Source organism: Saimiri boliviensis, chromosome 18 (genome assembly GCF_048565385.1).
Source record: "Saimiri boliviensis isolate mSaiBol1 chromosome 18, mSaiBol1.pri, whole genome shotgun sequence".
Lineage (NCBI taxonomy): Eukaryota > Metazoa > Chordata > Mammalia > Primates > Cebidae > Saimiri > Saimiri boliviensis.
In genome coordinates this window covers 6,023,743-6,044,830 of record NC_133466.1, presented here as the reverse complement: position 1 = coordinate 6,044,830, position 21,088 = coordinate 6,023,743, and the positions used below count along the sequence as shown (strand labels likewise).

At 42.6% G+C, this 21,088-nt stretch overlaps 1 protein-coding gene across 2 annotated transcripts in view; it reads right to left on the bottom strand.

The window, feature by feature from the left end:
• Positions 1-21,088, bottom strand: part of DSCAM (DS cell adhesion molecule) — a 746,447-nt gene that overhangs the window by 14,232 nt on the left and 711,127 nt on the right. For both annotated transcript variants that reach the window (XM_074389246.1, XM_074389247.1), the window contains exons 29-32: positions 16,364-16,479; positions 12,637-12,786; positions 5,322-5,519; positions 3,635-3,937 (exon numbers count right to left, since the gene is read on the bottom strand). In XM_074389246.1, the coding sequence (XP_074245347.1) occupies positions 3,635-3,937; positions 5,322-5,519; positions 12,637-12,786; positions 16,364-16,479 (767 nt within the window). The remainder of the gene's footprint in view (positions 1-3,634; positions 3,938-5,321; positions 5,520-12,636; positions 12,787-16,363; positions 16,480-21,088) is intronic.

Below are 21,088 nucleotides of genomic sequence, written 5' to 3'. Positions count from 1 at the left end.
ACCCTTTCCCTACCACTAGTAGGCCAGACTCTGTTAGGGTGCATGTCCGAAGCTTGAAATAGAATTAAGTAGCTTCATGCAATGGCTTCTCTTGATGGCAAAGGATAAACATCATAAATAAAGAAGCAGCAGTAATCCAAGAATGTTTGAAACTGACTTGAAATACTACCTGAAACCAAGAATGGGTACTGTAATCAAAGAATTAGAAACCACCTTGACCCAGAGGAAAAAAAGATGTTACACTTTGTAGCTATTTCCCAGAGGAATGGAGAGTTTGGTTTGCTTTCTGTCTCAAGAGATGGGATTAGTCATCCCTTATTGAAGGAGTCAATAATTTGCTGCATTTTTAGGACTTGTACGAGCACATTCAAAATTCAGGTATCATTAAAATTACAGCTACATTCTGCTGCCTGCTTTGTGGATAGCCGTCCTCATGGGAGAGCACCCCTTTATCTGTTGAAGAGATGTCTTTTTTATTTGCTAAGGGCAAGAATGGAAAATAAGTCACTTGATTAAAGGTGCTGCAAGATGGAATAGACTTAAATGTCCTTTTATATTCGGCTATGGTTTCTAGTCATTGAAATTTTTAACCAATTGGTTTAATTGTCACAACCATGATATATCCATTCATAAAATAACATTTATGAAGCACTTACTATGTGCCAGGTATGTGTATATTTTATTATTTTATGTACACACACACACACACACACACAGATTTTATATATATATATGTGTGTGTGTGTGTAAAATCTTAAAAATGATTTAATAATATTGAATATTCAATACTATTAATTCACTTAATATTTCTTGAATGATAACTACTTGCCTATCAGGTATCTGCTAGACCCTGAGAAGGAAGTATGAAGATAACTAACACATGTTTCCCACTTTTCTGAAGCCACAATCTGGCCAAATCCAAGTAACTTGATCTCGATTTGCAGAGAACTTGAAAGGTTGGGAACATAACTATTTGTACTGAAGACAGAAAAAATAAAAAGGGAAGGAGAAAAAAAGGAGCATCCAAAAAGAAAAAGATCTAATGGTGAGAAGAAAGATATCCAGAGATTTGGAAGACTATGAACGGAAACAGACGATGACTGATATCATCCAGCGTGCACCATGGCACATGCATACCTATGTAACAAACCTGAATGTTCTGCACATGTACCCCAGAACTTAAAGTATAATAAAATAGAAAGAAATTCCAAGATTAAGAAAAGAGGGTACATAGGAAAAGAATGTGATTTAAGAGCACAGCTCAAGGAGCTGCTAATTGTGCAACAGGCTCTAGACAGCAGAATAGTAAATTGCAACCTTGTGTTTTATGCCCAATGTTGAATGTAGCTGAATTATTAAGGAGCGATGGAAAGGTTTCCAAAGGCTGAAACACTTTCTAAAGAATATCAGATGTTCAATAATAAAACAGACATCTAGGGTAGACAAAAAAAAGTTTGTAGACATTCGAACTTGCATTGATTTAAAAGACTATTCAAACCTATATTTATACAAGCATTTTACTCTGAATAGTATATTAAGACAATAGTAACTGATCTTCCACTGCTCTAATGGATTCAGGCAACAATGTCATGAGCAAAGGTCAAACTTTGAGAAAAAATCCAACAATATGATCAGCATGCCATCAAAAAGAAGCTTCAACCCTGTCATTATGTAAAAGTCTGCACGAATAGGGCAGTCATTTAACCTAGAAGCTCATTCTGTGCCTTAAATCACACACAAAGGGAAAATGGCAGCATGCTGTCTCAAATGGAAGTGTAAAGTACTTAACTGGGTGACACACAATTGAGGTGGGTTCCTGCTAGGGCTTCAGTGGTCACTGGGGAAAAATAAAAGCAAGAAGGAAGAGGAGGCCAGCAGTACAACTGGAGCCACTGTGGGGATTTGAACAACCACAGCCACGAGACAGCACCAGAAACAATGGCCAATATGGCTGAATGCCTCCTCTGCTGAAGTCTTCACCTGTATTATGCTACGTGCATCTAACAGAAGCCCAATACATAGTCATCAATGCCGTTCCCATTTTACAGATGCAGGAACTGAAGCTGAGAATGTGTACGCAACATGCCCACAGGCTCATGGTCTTCTCTTGGGTCCTCCTCACCTTCAGGCTGAATAGCTGCAGAGAGCTGTGGCATTTATGCTGCATTTTTCTCCATTTGCCTTGCAAATAAATGCCAACATTACCCCCGAAAAATAGTTAAAATAAAAACACCCACAAATAACAGCTCGTCTTTTCCCCTGAGGAGGTAGACAGAAGGAAAATAAATGAAGCCATCATTCTTTATTTAATGCTGGCATGAATCTTGAGTCGGTTTGGAAGATTATTTGCTGGAGAGACAATTCTAATTTTATATATTTTTATGCATTTATAAAGCTTATTTCAGCTAGGCCTTATGCCATAAAACCCAAGGGAATTGCAGTAATTCAAAAGTGAAGATACATTTTTGAAATGGAACCAGAACAGTGGAGTAGAAAATGGGTAAAATGAGAAACAAAACTGGATTCAATAAGATTGGATAGGTCAGTTTGTGAAGGAAAGTCTACAGGCAGCTATTTCAGGGTGAAGAAGAAAAAGTGATTCTTCAGAAGAGAACTACAATTGGCTGCCATAGATTGGATTCCATCTGAAGATGTGCTTTATTTGCCCTGTACAATGGTTTACAAATATCCAAGCCAACACTAAAAAACTATGAATTTCCATATAAAACCAAGATGTCTGCCTTCTCTCACAACACAAGCCCATACTAAGGCCCCCATTTCCACTTGAGATCAGTTGTCAGGGGCTTGCTAGAGACTTTTCCTTTAGACAGTAGTGAACTCTGAAATGGCCCATGTTCTTTTTGGCTCTGCTCTCTAACCTCTGCACTCTTCATCTGCCAGGCCCTGCAGACCTCAGAATCTGCAGCTCTTTCACAACTGAGACAATTCACAAGTGTTCAACTTGAAGACCAAACTACCGGCTGATCTAATGTTAGCCAGTTACCATCACCTTGTGTAATTCAGTGAGGCCAAGTCCCAAACACTGGCTACAGTAAGACCTCTCTCTTTTCAGAAGCGCTCAGTGTGGCAGTTTTAAAATACAGCCCTCACATTTTTGACAGTTTTCTCATCAAGCGGTAGGGGCCTCTTTCTCTGGAATCTGGGCTTCTTGGGCCCTGTGACTGCTTGCACAATAGAATACGACAGAAATGATGCTGTCTCAGTTTCCAGGGCCAACCTAAGGAAACTGGCTATTTCCACAGACTGTGTCTTGGGCCGTTTGCTGCTAGAACCTAGCCACCATGCTGTGAGGAAGCTAAAGTGCCTTGTGGACAGCCCTACACAGGGAGAACACAGCCAAGACAGTAAGCCACTTTGGAAGTGGATCCCCAGCCCTAGGAGAGCCTCTGCAGCATGCTACCCTCACTAGTCCCCGCCCACATTTCAGATTCATCAACAAAATAAGTGACTGCTGTAGTTTTAATCCAATGAGCTTTGGGATGGTTGGTTATGCAGCCATCAGTAAACAGAGCAGCCATTCCATCTGAACACTGAGAAGGGCTTTCACAGCAGATGAGGGAGAACCAGGAAGACATACTTCCCTACGTGACGGCCCCCACGTGGCCTTGCTCACCTGGCCGATGTGCCTTTGGAACTGCCATATTCATCACTCGTCCTCCATCCTGAGGTTTGGGGGGAGATGCAGTGAACCTGCAGATTCCCGATTCGGAAGGGGTGCTGGAGGTCAGACTGTCCGTGTACTCATTTGTCCCTGCCGTCAACTGTTCGGATGACGTGTCTGATATGAAGCACTCTGTGATGGTGAACTTGGCGTGCCTCAGTTGCTCTTCCATCTTGGCATGTTCGTAGGCCCTGGCCAGTTCTTCGTAAGTGGAGGAGGCACTTTCTGTGGAGACCATGCTGCTTCTTGCTCGATCTACACCACAAAAGACAAAAACAAGATGGGCGACTCACCATCAGAAGTCTGCACCAATGGCACGGCCCTTCCTGGCTTGGCGCTGATCACAGTGGGACTTGGCAGGAAGTCTGGCTCCTTGTCAGAGGATCCTGCCTTAGGTACTCTGAGGCCAGCTTCACAAGCCTCAGCAGATCCGGCTCAGGGAAGCTTTGTTGCAAGCAAATTGCTGTCGTCAGATGTCCCAAGCTGGGACATTTCCATAAATAAGTAATGCATTCCCTTTGAAAATCCTGCTTTTAGTGAAAACAGTAGGAGTGGCAGCACCCCCGTCTCTGCTCCAACCTGCAAATGGATCTGTGCCCTAGAGACTCTTTAACTTGCATGAATGATTTGAGCTGCAGCTCAGCTTCTGGGGGCCTCAGCTCAGGAAGAAAGATGTGATGATATTTAGAAATGAAGATGTGATGTCACATGGAAATTGGCCACTAGCCAGAACAGTCCCCAACCCCTGGGATGCATCTTCTGTTATCACCCTCTTTGGGGACTAGAAAACCATCGGGACAAAAACTGGGGCCCACGTTCCTTTGAGCTGGGCCACATCAGGTTAGTCAGCGAGATCTCTGCGTTTCAAATGCACTAAAAAGTTTTGAGGTCACCTCTGTGGAACTCTGAGACTCTTCTAAGATAAATCACAGCCATAAAAATAAATTCACATGGCGACAATCCACTTCTGGAACACTGTTTTTGAAGTAGATCATTAAGAACAAAAGAAAAATGAGTATTAAAATTTCCTACAGCTATTAGATTCAGATGTAATTTCTTTTCAAAATTTAAGGGGGAGTGGTGGGCAACCCGGTGCTATTCTTAGGCCCTGTCTTCTCTCTGAAGTGAAAACTTGGTGGTTGATGGCATAGATTGGATGACTTCCCTTATAATCAACCCCTGTTTAATTGTCTAACGGGTCAGCCCAGGTTCCCTATAGAGGGTGCTATGGCCTCATCATGAAACTTCAAGTGCAGTGTCTTAATCCTGGAGATGGTGGCGGGTCAGACGCCCTCAGAGTGCAATCAGCAATTATTGCAATCATGGGAGTGAAACTTTAAAAAGGTCTCTATTTCTCCCAGTAGGATAGGAACTAAAAGGAGCGAGAAGCATGAGTGTGAGATTCAGGACACCTGCAGAATAGATAAAGTGTGGCTCTGTTTTGCTTTCTGTGCAGCAAAGGCTGTGCAGTTGTATAGGTAACTGTTAGATAAACAGCTTAACAATTTGAAAGTGACCTTCAAAAGAACACAGGTAGGAGGGAGGGAGCCCTCTCTCCCCTTCCCAAGGAGCTCATGAAGCTCAAGGTGCATGTGCTGTGCTGGTCCCCAGGGATGGAGGAGGCAGCGTCAGGGCCTACCTGTATCTTGCGAGGGGCTGACACTGTAACTGTCACTCTCTTTGTCTACCGATCCTGCAGCCCTGGGTGTTGGCAGCCTCCAGTCTGTGGTGAGGGTGTGTGCTGAGATGGTGGGGTGGGGTCGGTTGAGGGTCCACTGGCTGGCGTAACGGTTTCTCGATGTGGGCCCAGCCTTGGCATTCCTCCTGGTGGTAGGATCTGTGAAGAGCCAAGAACTGTGTCTGTCTTTGTCTGCAGAAGAGTGTGGTCAGCTGAGAGCAAGAGCGGAGGGCAGTGCCACCCACCCACGCCTGCCCTCACCCACGCCTGCCCTCACCCACGCCGTCCAGAAAAACTTCATTGACTTCTGCTCAGAGGATGCTTTCTCTTTCCTTTGCGGCTTGAAACATTCATCTGATACTTACACAGTTAATTAGCCCTGCAGGGAAAGGAACACCCTACTTGGATTCAGAAGTTAGTATTTGAGTCTCACTCTTGGCCTTTAATAATGTTATGACCTGATGTACATCATTCAAACTTCCTGGGCATCATCATCTTCTGTAAAACAAGGAAGCTCAGCCCAGTATGTTCGAACATGACCTCCTTTCCACAGTTCTGCTTTAGGTGTTGTTGTGAGTGAATCATATCCCCTCAAAAGATATGTTCACGTCCCAACCCCCAGGAGCTCAGAATGTGGGATCTGATTTGGAAATAGGGTGATTACAGAAGAAATTAGCTAAGACGAAATCATATTGGAATAGGGAGGACCCTTAATCTACTATGAATGGTGTCCTTATAAGAAAAGGAACAGACACAGGAGGGGAGAGGGCCATGGGGTGATGGAGGCAGAGACTGGAGGGCTACAGCCGCAGGCAAATGCCTTTCTGTGTTGTGAAGCCACCCAGTTGGTGGTACTACGTTACAACAGCTCTAGGAAATTAATACAGATGTTGCCTGTAATTTTGTTTCTCATATTACTCATTGTTTTAATTATGACTGTTTCATTCATTAAATTGAAAGCACCCAGTGCAGAGGGACCATACTTTTATGTCCCAACTCTCCGAAAGTCCTTTGCATATGACAGCACATCTCTTCAATAGAATTGTCCTGACTTGAACAAAGACATCTTGGGTTGTTTAATATGGAGAGCAAAGGGTTAAGCTGGTGCCAGATGGGTTTCATTTTTTCTAAATCTGGAACCAAAGGCAGCAAGTCGATGGGGTGGGTGCGGTTCTTAGCTCAACCCTTTGGTGGGCTAGGAGAAAGGATATTCCACCAGCAGAGACTGTCAGGTACCAGAGTGGGCTATAACGTTGCCTTTTCTGGAATTCTGCGGAAAATGAGAGAAATTCAGTTATCTGGAATGATTTTTCTGGGGTTCTAGCTTAGAGGCAGCTAGGTCCTAGATGGGTCTTTTCTACCTTTGAATTCTCTGCTTCTCAAAGAGGAGTTTGATATAGTTATATTTCAGTATGGTCTGTCTACTTCTAAACCCAGCAGACTATATTCACTGTTGGGCTCTCATGAAGTTTCAAAGGAGTAAAACTGACAGGGCCAGCCGGTAATGTTATCGCATTGATTTATTTATGTGTTTCCATGGGTCTGACAGTGTCTCCAGGATAGGGGCTATAGTATCCCTCCTTGGATTCATCCATAGAGCCTACAATAATCCCTGACATACAGAATTTTCTGAAGGAATTCACACACCTCATGTCACTTTATGAAGGCCATGGAAGCTCAGAGAGAAATGATGCAGCTGTTAAATGATAAAAATATAACCCAAACCTTCCGCCTTTTCAGTTCAGCTAATGCCTGTTACTTGACCACATATGGCCAAATCCTGGGTGTCAAAGTTTCCTAGTACAGTGTCTGCATGACCCTAGCTTGCATATAATTCCATGTTGGAATGTGAAAGGCTAACACTGGGAAGGTGAAATGACTGTTTTTAAATGGAAGATTTCCTCATTGCAAATGTCTAGTTAATTGTACTTTGAACCTCATGTATCTTCCTATGTTGCTGGAGAGGTGCATTAAGATGGCAGCCAAAGAGATAGATTTTAAGATTTCCTAAATTATCAAAATCCTCAGTCTTGGTGAATATCCTCTGGGGCATTGATTTTAAGACACATTTCATCCCTTACTTGCATAATTCCATGGAAGACTTCATTAGAGGATTTTCTTGGCCTTGATGAAAACGTAAATGAGTTATGCTGGAGCTCTACACAACCAGGTATGAATGATAATTGGTTTTTTTCACTGAAATGCTAGGAAAGAGGTCCTCAGAAAGACAGAAAAACATTATGCTGGGTAAGATGCTAAATGTCTTCCAGGAACTATCGACTTGATAAGTGGAGCTTGCTATTTAAATGCTAATGAGTCTCTTCCAGAAAATTACCCAGTCCCTTACATAAGTTTTGAAAATTCTCATTTTTATTCTTCTTTAAGTTTCTTGCAACTACAATTGTTGCAGCTCATTCTGAGCAGGTTTCACTCCTGGCATGGAAGCTGGGGGATGCTTGGGGGGCAGAGTTCGCTAGTCCCACTTCTAGGGTACAATTATTTCCTCCAGGCCCCCAAACCTTGGCCGCCGTCTCTTCCCCGTGATCTCGCTCCCCAGCAGTGGGGCAAAGATCTTCACGGTCATAGCTCCTTTCCTCATTGAGATCACCCTACTTGGAAAATTCCATGGGAAAGTTGCACATGTCAGCCTTGATTCAAAGCCAGGACTCCTTTCAAGTTAATTTTGTTCATAATCTCTTTTTTTCTAGATGAGGACCGTTTTACTGGTGGCCTGATAATGCTGAAAATATAGGTCATGATATTAGTTTCCTTAAACCACAGGCCGCAGTCCTGTTCTGTGCTAGGCAGGCATCCTAGGGTCAAATGGTCTCAATATGTAGAATACTGGGGTTTTTGACACATTTGCTTTTTAATAATTGCGTTTTTGAGCCATTGTTTTGTACCTGAACTGAACTCTGCTGTATGATAATGCCTAAGATAGCAGCTAAAATACAATTTTTACTTGGATTCCACAGGCAGCCTTTTTTTTTAAATGTAGCTTACAAACTCATCTACTAAGCAAATAAATGCTGGGATTTACTGCCCCTTCATGGAAAGTATTTTGTTAGGTTCCCAGCATTCTAATATAAATAAAACTCAGTGATTAAGCATCATGCCTGCTCAGCAGCCCATGAGTTAGCGGGCACAGGATATAAATAGCTCATGGCCCTTCAGCATGGGGTCTGAACTCCAATTACGCTTTTGCCCAATGAATTAGATTTATTTTAATTATCCCGAATTTGGGATGAGAGAGGATTTTTTTGGGTAATAGGGTTAAGAACATGTCTGTGTGCTGCAATCGTGGCATTAATCTGCTTTTGTCTGTGCCACTGTTTTCCATACCTTGTAGTTGTGGACGTCCAGCTTTACATGAGGAATTTACCAGCTGTCTCAGAGACAGAATGAAACTGGCAGATCTGAACACTCCCTCATATAACTTACAAATGTTTATCAAGCGCTTTTTCTACCCTGGACTACTGGACACACCTCACCCATCCCAGTATTTCCCTCAGGGCCATTGCTTGTCCCATCCTGGGTGACAGGGAATTTTTTTCAGTCTCAACAATAAAGATTCGAGTCCATGTTGTAAGCTCTTGTTATTGAATGTGCATGTGTGTGAAGTCTATTACATATCCTGCATGTAGCATCTCTACCTAAAGGCAATGTAGAACGACTGAGAGAGAGCTTTGGAATTAGGTTACATGGGCTGGAAGTTCATATTCACTACTGCCTGGCTGTATCACTGGCCAAGTGACCATGTCAGACCTGCCTAATCCCCTAGTCTCTGAGACTAGGTGACGTCATCACCCACTTTAATGCTGTCCTGAAGTCTGAATGAGATTAATGTGCCCAAGTGCTCCGAGCACATGGGGCAGGCTCAGCTGGCTCTACCCATGATTCCTGTGCAGCAAACATGACGCAATGTATTTTCTTTTCCATTCCCATTGTTCTGATCTTAGAATTTGATGGCTGGTTGGCATTCATCTACTACATGCCTATGTCAGACACTGTGGTTAGTATGGGGATGAAGACATGAACAGAGTCCTAGTTTTCCAGTGTATTATAATCCATGGGAGAGAGATAGAGAAGCATTCAGTGCAGCAGAATCAGCCAAGGGATGTGTTTTCATGAACTGACAGAGATAAATAGCAAATTGTTATTATTTCACCATCTTCATAAGAGTCTCTTGCAACCCTCTGGCAAACTAATAAAATGCTTAGGAACATAACTTCTACAGTGCAGTCATTCTGGTATGTAAGCAACATGTTTTAGATGCTCTTCTTAAAAATAAAGGATTCCTGCAACAACAGCCCAGACCTGACATATAAAATAGAATCATGATGTCTTCTGTAGCTGAGAAAATAGAGAATACAAATGAATCTCTGCAAAAATGCCAAACTATAGTAAGAAGAACCTGCTCCATGGGATTTACAGAGGTATAACACCTGGGCAGAGGTGAGACGCTCTGGTGCAAGAAACTAGCAGGAGACTGTGCTTCAGAAAGTTCATGGGCTTCAGACTCTTGATCCCACTGCGGGGCCAGTCACCCATCATTTCTAATTCTAAATAAAAAATTGAGGGCTGTCAGTCCCTTGCACTGTGGTTTCTGAGGAACACTGAATGAAAAGATGATCTAGGAGATATGCAAGGCTAAATGAATACGCTCATTTTGGAGAGAGAGTGGGGAACTAGCGACTGATGTCTGCATTTGAGTAGATTTACTTGATGTTGGTAAACATCATCTAGCGAAATTCATCACAAAGGAAAGAAACATTGCTCTATAAGCTGCAGTGTTTCCCTGTGATCATCAGGCTAAGCCCCTGGGACAGCATCTCTGCATTTTCAGAATGAAGTGCACCTGCAAGGTGCTTGCTTAGGGGACCCTGCAAGGGGAGGGCCGCTGTTTCTGTCTCACCTTTTCCCTGCCTTTCACTGCGCTCCAGTGTCACTTCCATCCCCATCGTGCGGGGAATCTTGGGAGCTTTCCCCTTCATCCCCTTCTGCTCCTGCTGTGGCCCTGATCTTGTTTCATGTCTTCTCCTCACTGGAGGTCTTCCCAAATGACTTGGACTCAAGACAGCCCCTCCCACTGCTCCACATGCCTGCTGACTCACCATGGCTTCATTCTCTTTCTGCCTAGTACTTACTGAGAAATGAAAAATCCTTTAGTTCCACGTTCAATGTCTGCGCCCTGACTGCAATGAAATGAATGTCTTTCTGCATCTTACTCATGGTGTATCTCCATCACGGAGCACTGAGCCATATATGTAAAGTGAAACCTAAATAAATATATTTGAGGGCTCAATGAATGCATTAATGTTCCCAGCCCTGCTTCCAACTTTATAGCCATGAGATAAACACACATCCCTCCCACATGTGTCCTGCCTGCCACTCACTGACCACTGGTTTACAGTATCTGCTGTGACTCACATTCACGTCTCTTTGATATTTTACACACCATCAAATCAACTTCCCTGTTATTCTGGGGCTGGCCATGCAGCTGGAAGTTGCCAGTGCTTTTGTTTTGGGCTGCTGCTTCTCCTGTCTTAACTATTTATGACTAGCTTTTGTATGTTCTCCGCTGCTAGCTGACCACAGAAGGGGAAGTAGAAATGCATGTTGCTTTTTACCTGGCAGGAAGAACTGATGTGCTGGAGGGGTCCTGCGCTGCTGCATTACATACAGGACACATTTCTAACCCTTGGGGCAGTGTTTCTTAATGTGGAGTCCAAACAGCCAGCATTAGAATCACCCAGGGTGTTTGTCACCATGCAGATTTCTAGGCCAGAATCTCTGGGTGGAGCCCTGGAATTGATATTTTCAAATAGGCCCCAGGTGATTCAGATGCATGGAAAACGTGGAGAACGCGACCCAGGGCACCTGCTCTGTTGTCTCTTTTCCCTGCTCTTTTGCTACCCTTTCCAACAGAGTGCTGAAGCCAAGGCTGCATTGCTCTAAAAATCTACTCCTTTCAATGTCTATAAACTTTTTCTGATTTAGCAGCAAAAAATGGCTGAGAAACCCATTGGAGTAGTGTCTTGAAGTAGCAGGAAGCCACACCAAGCAGTTCACAGTGGAGAAGACGAAGCCCCTGAATCATTTTTTAAGAGCAAGGCTCTGGCACACACCCTTTGGCAAAGCTTATTCACACTCACATCCCGTTCAGAAGGTACTAATGTCTTCAGAAGGTACTAATGTCATCAAAGAAGAAGGGCGGGGGGGAAGAAGATTAGACAAAAGGAAAAGGTAAAAGAATTCTTTAGAATGTCCTTGAAAACATTTTTTTAAAGGAATGTCAATGCCTGCTGAAACCATTTTCTGTATATTACAAGGTTATTTCATAGGCAACAGGTTTACTTCGTAAAGTTCACCGCATTTTGCAAATGCTTCCCAAGCTGGGATTTATGAAGAATAGCTTTTAACATTATAATATTTATTTTTCTAATGATAACACAGTACTGTAAGAATGTAAATTTTTGCAAAGAAATTGATTAGAGATTTGAAAGCTAGACATCAAAGCTTTCAAAATGATAATAATCAGGACATCAATTTCTCAGTCTTTAAAGAGATTTAGGAATTATTCCAATTATGAAGAAATGAGTATCTAATTAATAAGCTCTAGATATATATTGGGGGATTCACCATCATTGCAGCAATTAATTTCCATATGTTATGGATGCAAATATTAATTACAAAATCCAACATAATCTTCACATTAACTATAATTTTTATCAAACAGTGTTCGGGGGAAAAGCGTAAGCTTTGAAAACAGGTCTATTGCTGAATCTTGGTTTTACTACTTATGTGTGCAACTTTATGCTGTTTGCATAATTTATCTGAGGCTTCAGTTTTCTTATCTGCAGAATGGAGGCTATGATACCTGCTTCACGATAGGTGTTTTATAGGACTGTTGCAAAGATAAAGCACGTGACATCATCTTTCTATCCCAATACCGGTATACAGCAGATACACACCAAAGTGGATTACCTTACCTCCTTCTGTGTTGCCTAGATTAACAAATACATGTACCTGAAATTTCTAGCACTTTTTATAGTAAACCAATATTAACAGTAACTGGCTTCAACTGACATCATAATAGCCAAGATTCATCAATAACAACTCAGCATCCCAAATTAAAGATGTCATTATACCTATTTGTTTCTCAGGCCTAGGTCTGAAAGCCCCCATCCCCCATTTTCATCTGAAAGGGAAAGGGCGTGACTATGTTTTCGGCGTTGTGAGCACCCACACATTTTAAGTGTTGTTGACCACTCACTCGTTCCCGGCCGAGCGTCTGAAACATCCACTAAGGGCCCAGTGGCCTGAGACACCGATTGGTAATGGACCGTGTGAGTGACCGTCAGGGACTTCTGCTTAGCTGCCTCTCCAAAGTCAGCATCCGTCAACAGAACCGTGGAGCGATCATCTACAGGATGGCAGGAACACAGAAAGCCAAACACATTTATCTCCCTTCCAACCATGCCCTGGCCTTTCTCTCCCAAGGCACTCGCGTTATTGTTAATGACAACTACAATAATAGCCTTATCTAAAGTGACAGAAATGATTGCAAATTCAAACATTGAATTAGCATTACTCTAGAGTGCTAGGAATAGAAGCTTCTTCCTGGGGGTTGGCTTTGGGAGCAATGAGGTAAGAACGGTGACCATGCAGAGAAGGAGCTCTCCTTTCTCTTTGGGCCTGGTTTCTCATTCAGCTAACATTGATTTGAGCTCTGGATTTATGTGTTTGTCAAAAGTTCCTTTGAGATGTCATCTGCAGTGCCAGCCCCCTCACCAGTGATGAGGCTGCCAGTGAAGATGGGTCCCTTTGGTCGCTGGGAAGCTCTGTTTGCAGGACTAGAAAATCGCCACTGCAGTTCTCTGCTGAGGTTTGCTCTTGTTCTGAGCTTGGCAAATGTTTGGAGGGGAAATAAAAGAGAAGAAAACATGCCAGTCTTCAGAGCTTACCGATTCCTCTACTTTAAAGGACTCAAGGTATGCTACTTTTGTTTCCACCTCCTGTAAGCTTTAATCACTCTAGAACATCCATTAATTGACTTCTCCTGAATGATTCACTTGTCAGAATTTCCAAGCCCTGCTAACATAGACACTTGAAGGTGAGTGAGGCAGGACCCTGGGTTTGGATGGGTTCTGGGCATTTCAGGGCTTGCAGCAGGAGCAGCTGTTTGAGCTGGTCATTATATGGTGGTCCAGGATTCTCGTTACTACCTTGTGATACTTTCCACACTTTTTAAAGAGCATTTTTACTCCAAGGGAGACTTTGGCTAGGATATATGATTTTTCATAAATGTTAAAAGGCTGCAGCCCACGATGCTGTTGCTAGGAGTTTATCAGGCAGCAGAGACTACACCGCAGCCTGCCCTGATACTGCAACAGGGACGTGAAAGTTGTAAACAACACCGCTTGACTTCTGTGCCCAAAAAAGGCTCTGAACAGAATGAACCTTACCAAATCCAATTACTCAGGCTCTGGCAGGAAAGGAAAGCCTCTTGAAGTTAGAATAAAATTTCTTGGCAGAGAAATAGAGGAAAGGCTGCCAAGATGCCCATGAGTATCCCAGCGTGTGGTGCGGTGAGGCTGGCACCACAGCAGGTGCCAGGGCTTGGCTTGGAGGTCTGGCCCCGTGGTGATCACTTGACTCCTCAAAGAGGACGGCTCTTCTACAGAGAGAGTTTCCTACATCTGGACCCAGCACCAGAGGCTCCGTGTCGACATGTTTTTCATTAATGAAGGGATGTGTCACCGTTTCTAGCACGCAGGCCCTTTTAGAGTACAGCAGATGATCTGTGGGGCTAGGTTACACACTTTTCATGGAAAATTTTGGGTGCCTGACTGATCATGAGGTTAACCATTCATTCTAGATAGAAATTAGTGTCACTGTAATATTGGAATCTTGTCAGAGCCCGGGGCGTTTTGAAATGCCACAGTTCTACTTCCCCAGTAATTAGAAAATGCCATCGACCAATTGTCAGGCATGACAAGGAGGTCAAGGGCTCTTGCTGATAGATAATCCTGCGTGGACTGGGATGGATCTCTAGCTAAGAGTCATTATTACATACGGAAATGACTGGCAGGCTTTCTCTGGGGTTAAGCCCCCAGTGACCAGCTCCTGGCAGGCCACAGGCCACTCACGGCATCTGCCTAGCTATCTGTTTTCATAGCCTCTTGTAGGATGATTAAGTCTAGTGATGCGCATTTAGCAAATATTGTAACCGTGCTACACAATCACTGTGACCTCCACAAGCTAGGCAACCTCTCTACATCTCAGTTATAAAAGAACCTTGTCCTATGTCGGCCGGAAAGTTTAAATTAAATAATGCATATAAAGGGCTTATAAAATTACATGGTCAAAGGAATTACATTCTGATTTTTGAAATTTTTTCAAAGGAAATTTTAGTCTTAACATCTAATCTACTGGTTAAACAAAGGAGATTCCAGGGATACCATCCCTTTCAAAAAAAAAAAAAAAGATAATCAAAAGGAAAACACAGTAGCTCATCCCTTATCCTGATATAAGCAAGCTGGTAAAATCTTGTGTACTTTAGGTGAGGTGGTGCCTCCTTATATACATGGTTTAACTGAAGTGTTTAACTGAAATTAGCTGATCAAGAGAAACTTTGGACTTGACCAGTCTTTCTTTAAGTGCTGCTATGTCTGGACCAAATGTGATTCCAGCCAGGAGAGCCCAGGCCTTAGAATTTGGGAACTATTAGGTCAAGATGTCTCCAGTGGCAGGTGGGGCAGCAGAAGAGGGAGGGGTGATGGAGGAGGTGTTCTGCCCACCTGGCCTCTAACCACTGCCTCCCCAGCAGGAGGCAGCTGGGCTGTGTGCTGTGAGTCAGGTAGTTTTATCCAGACCACAAGAAAGGGTTGCCCTGGGAGCCAGGCCAGCAAACACCTTCCAAAACAAACATAGCCAGGTTTGAAAAGAGGCAGCCTCGGAGCCTGCTCCAGAGTGTTTCCATGGGCACTCAAAAGCTTGGGTAACTTCTGGTTGAGGGTTTCCTGGAAGCAGACTGTTGGAGTGGAAGCAGGTGGCCTGCTGCCTGTCACTGCAGACAGATAGCATAGTGGTGAGTGTGGCCAGCTGGGGAACCTGGTTCTGCTCCTATCTTGGTGACCTTGGAAAGGTACACAGACCTCTCTACATCTTGGTTACAAAAGCAAGACTTGTTTCATATGTTGGTTGAATTAAATAATGCACATGAAATACTTATAAAAAGTATGTGACGTTTACAGAACTCTCAATATGTGTTAGCTATTCTTCTCATTATTATTGGAAAGGAAATAGAAGGCCTTTGACTCTGGAATCAATAGAGTAAGTGAGGCAGGCAGTGTGGGGTACTGGAATTTTGCTGGGAAGAAGCTGGAAAGAGCGAAGACACCTGGGTTCTGGGTGAAAAAAACCAGAGAACCTCCAGGTGGCTGTTCTGAAACCCTAAAACTAGTGACCTGGTATTTCCAAAGTGCTGCTGGGCAAACAGCTGCAGGATGTTTCTGGGATGCTGGTGTGGGGATGATACTTTGTACAAAGACATGCGTTTGTTTAAGTGTTCAGTAGTTTAACATTTTCTTTAATGAAGGCTTGCCGTATCAGAGTTGATGAGGGGAGAACAGAGTGGATTTTCAACCTGGGGCTTTAGAGTGCAGGCCTCTGGGTTGATGTATATTCAATTACAGATGTTTATTCCTTGGAGTGGCATCAGTAGCCTCCCCTGGGAAGATCCCAAATGGTTCAGAGCTGGGGGACTTCTGTCCTGGAAATGACTGGCATATTGGCGCATAGGGTGGTATGTCAAATTTTCTGCACATTTGCTGGTACTTATTCTTCTTCACAATAGAAATTCTCTGCCTTCTAACTTTTGTACTCACGTAGCATTCAAGACATTCTCCTGTCTAATATTTCCCACACCCTGGGGTTTCAATTGAGAAGGCATGGCTGTGGCAGCCACTTTGTGTAAAGTGGCAAATAGGGCACCTTACCAATGGTCTCCATCGTGTCTCTCTCTTCAATCAAAAGTTGAGCCCTGGGTATGTCAATATGCATTCGCAGGGTCTGCTGTTGCTTGCTTAAGGTATCTGAAGTCCGGGTATTCTTACTGGGAATAAAATGAGGGAATGCATTAACAAATCCAGTTCAGTATTAACATTCTACCAACATGCACCTGTATACCAACTTAGTTTATTGTCTAAATATACAAATGCCTTGTGAGAAGGGGAGCAGGAAAAGTACATACTATAAAATTGTGTCCTTCATTCAAATGCTATTTGTTAATATTAAATTTAATCTGACTGGGGAGTTTGGAAAAATACAAATTGTCAATAGAGATTGGCTCTACATGTATCAATAGAATCTTTAGAAAGTTCTCATTTCTTGTGTAAATGCTAAATGAAACAAATAAAAAAATTAAAACACGACAGCATTTTCATTTTTCAGATGTGAGATATTCCAGTGATGGTGAGGAAGAAAGCACCAGATACTCCAAAGGTGGTGAAGGAAAAAGCACATGCTGCAGCTGTTTGTTGGAGGAGGGTTTTACTAACACATTTGTATTTATATCTGTTGTCATTTTATTTTTGTTCTAGAAGCAAATCACAAGCCTTGTTAGCTTCTCTGACATTAGTTTTCCTAACTGATAATACATGTTAGAATAGAAAAAAAGTAGTTACTACAATCATTTTATCTCAAAATTTGTGTACCAGAAAATTACTTTTAGAATGAGCTGTTCTCTAAAAGTAAATGAAAATAAGTAGTAAAACTGCATGGTAGAATTGTGTTCCGTTACAGACTGCAGTTAAAAAAAAACTCCACGTTGTACAAAAATCTAAAGAAGTCGATAAAGGCCTTAATTAGCAATCCACATTAGAAGGGTGGTTGTTCAGACTTTACAGAATAATCATTTTACTAGATGTTCAAATAGCATTTACTAAAGCATCCTGTAAGCAGCAGAGGTCACTTGGATAATCCAATCAATGGCATAATCTATGGCATTCATCAATCCAGTTCAATTGTTGTTAACACTGGTTTTGAGAAAGACTTTTGGAGCCTAGTATACTCAATGATGGTGTGCCTCTGTGTAACTTTTAATGGACACCAAAAGAGGGGTACTCATGCCACATTTTAAATACCTCCCCTTTTATCCGAGCCATTAACTCCCAGTCCCAGGGCTCTGCCTCCACAGATCCTTCTTGTCAATGAGGACCCATCCACTCTTGAACCCAGTGGTGGACAGAACCTTCATAATCCCAAAGCAAAGTTCACTCAAGTCCCTCCTTAGATGTTTGCCTGATGAGATCCATGCATATGCCTCATTTGAGTAAAAACAAATCACCACATGAAAAAGACAGCTTCTGAAAGATGCAACACTGCTACTTAGGACGTGATCTTGAACCAGATTTCTTGCCCTGTGGATGAGGAACTGGGTTACGTATCTGCATCATGCTAATTACGCAGAGCCCAAATCCAAACGTTTTGTCCTGATTTTTCACATGGTCTCTGTGTTCTTTCAAATTACTTACTTAGCTAACTTCTCATGTCTTAATGTTTGTTTGTTTGTTTTTTTAAAAAGAGGAATGTAAAAATTCAAATAATCTTATAAAATGAAGAGCATCTTGGTTACTTAGGGGCTGCATTTATTCCATGCTTTGATAAGCTTTATTTCCACAAAAGCATATGGGGAACTACTCCTCTGTGAATATCCAAAAGATCTGGTTAGAAACCTCACTAGGGACTTGAGCTTGTCCTTGCACCAAAAATAGAAGTGTGAGCTAGTTCCTTCTGCTCATCATGAATAGTTATGAGGCAGTCAGCGGCTGCTCTATTAAATAGCGATGAACACCAAGCGCAGGCTATACTTAAACAACAATAAGGGGTCTGCTATCAGACTGACACAGGAAGCAGGCTAAATAACGGCTGTGAACCACCACCACTGGCTGGCACCAAGATTTAGAACAGGACTAAACCCTGCGAACCAGGACAACAAAGGCTGGAGGTAAATTCTTCCTCCTCGGAAGACTATAAGAAAATGGCCCAACAAGACTGGAGATTCAGCAGCTAATTGTTCTGTTGTTATTGTGTGTTTTTTTTTTAGAGACAGGGTCTTGCTCTGTCACCCAGGCTGGAGTACAATGGTGCAATCACGGCTCACTGCAATTACTTCTTGCTCTAACTTCTGGCCTCAAGACAATCAGCCCCTCAGCCTCCCAAAGTGCTGGAATTACAGGTGTGAGCCGCTGCGCCTGACCCGACTCACGGTTCTTCTTTCTCTTCGCACTTGGCTGTTACCTTTGTTTAGAACACACTTTCCCTGCTAACCCAAAAATCTGCATGGCTGCCTCCCTCCCTTCTTGCAAGGCTGGACTCAGATGCTATCTTTCCAGAAGAGCCAGGCTGGCCCTGCGATGGCGATGCCTCATGGGTCCTCTCCTCATTCTCTGTTTAATTTTGTCTCCTTGGCACTCATGACACTCTAGCATATACTTAATGGATTTATCTTATCCATTTTCTGCCTCTTTCACTGGAAAATATGCACCACCGGGTTTTCCTTCATCTGTTCTGTTTCCTGTGTCTTCCTAGAACTTAGAACAGTATATGACCAAAGTAGGTGTGCAATAAATAGCTGTTAAGTAAATCTTCACATTGATTTATTTTGGGGACACAATGTGAGCTGAATGAGATGTCCCCCAAGACTTTGTTTTGAGGCAGTAATATCCTTCTCATTCTAAGAGTTACTGGATTCCAACTAAGTTATTTTATTACTTAATATTTGCAGTCATTTTGACAATCTATTGTGATATTTATATTTATGACTCTGTTCTGTGAGCCTCAAAAATGATAATGATTGGTCATTAGAATGGCAGCAAACCTTAAAATGATTTGAACAAACTTCATTTGCAACCTGGGAAAAGAGTCCAAATGTTTTCACTGTGGATGCAAAAATCACATCTTTTTTTGTATGGCACAGGATCATGCTAAATATATTAGTTATTATTGAGCTATCATCTTCAACCATCCATTTATTTGCCATCTGTCTGATTAAAATGAGGAGAAGAGGAGAGCAGAGTGGGGTTCACAGAGCAGAGAATATCCCAGCTTAGCCAATCAATTATTTGCAGTCACTGCCACCCTTCAAAGTCTTAACAGCCTGTCATCCTCCCAAATATGACATTCTTTAAATGTACAATGACTATGTGGCTGTTAGGAGCATAGCTCATTATCACATTAAGGTAGAGATTATTTTATTATGTGCACAAAAATATGGACATCAAAAAAGCCAAACTAATTTGACCATTCCATTGGAACCTTTTTCTGCTTACACCCAACTCACTCACTTATATTGATTCCTGGACCTTAAACATTATATATGTTAGCTCTCTACAGTGTACAGGTTAGCTCTTTAGAGCAAGCATCTCTTAGAAGGCTGTTTTTGTTTTGTTTTGTTTTTTCACAAAAATATTCTTGCATAAACATATAAAAGTACAATCTTTCTATCTGGGTGTGAGAGATGCAGTCTCTCTTCCCCAGGGTGATGTGAGCAGGTGAAACGGGTGCATATCAAGGAACATGAAGCCTAGTGATGAGTGATGCTGCCATGCCAGGGATCCCTGGGAACCCAGGCTGAGTAGGTAGGTTCAGCTGTCTAATCTGCCTTCCAGGCCTGGCCTTCAGATAATCTCCCTGAAATATGCAGATACTTCTTGGTAGAAAATGGTTGAAAAATAAATGTTACATCCACCTAGAACACAGAACATGGAGTGATAAAGCTAGAAACAATGTTGAATTTATTTTATTTTATTCTGTTTTTTTAGGTAAGGAAATCAAGTCATAAAGTCATAAAATGACCTGCTAAGATCTATGCATAGGAAAACTGCCTATGGCCACAAGAGGCCTAGAATATAGACTCGTGGTTCATATTCTCTCTGATTCTCACTGTACCAGGCTGCCAGCTCCTCCGATTTCCAGAGAAATCAGCAGTACAGACCAGGTGCAGCTATTCAGTATCCTTCTCTCTGCCAAAGGACATGATTGTTCTGGACCTCCTGGGCCACATCCAAATATGGTTGATCCTAAGTTGACCAGTTAGGTAACAAGATCTTTGCTTGGCCCATTCACCTGCGAAACTTAGATTGAACCAAACTTTCATGGTTAAAAGCTTTGCTTTTCATTCTAAATTAATCCCATACAAATCCACCTATTTGAGGAGCCTGAAAATTCTCTTCCTTTTCAATCACTTTGACCCTTTGAAGGAAAACCACTATATCATCAGTGGTTGTGATTACTGGTTTTACTGTTCCTAATTCATGCTGGCAACTGGCAATGAGAAGAACATAATTAATTCCTCCTCTTCTCAACAGGTGGTCTTGCAACCACAGCAACTGCCCTGTTCATAAAGGATGGTTGCTAATATCTCGCTCAGAGGCTAGTGAGAAGGGGTAGGAATACACCCTAGACTGTCAGGAGAAGTGAAAAGCAAATCATTCTAATCGAACAAATGTTGAACATGTCAGTTTCACATGTGCAGCCCTCAGCGTCACAGCCTCTGGGAAAAGTATGATTTCCAGTTTGCAAGGAGATAGGGAGGGGGCCAGGCAAGGTGGTGCAGAGCACAGTTAAGAGGAGGGGGCTGCAGGAGCCCTGCTCAGTGTACAGACTGGTGGAGCAGGCCACCTGTTGGTGCTGCTGTGGTGAGCAAAAGTTGCGCCATTCTA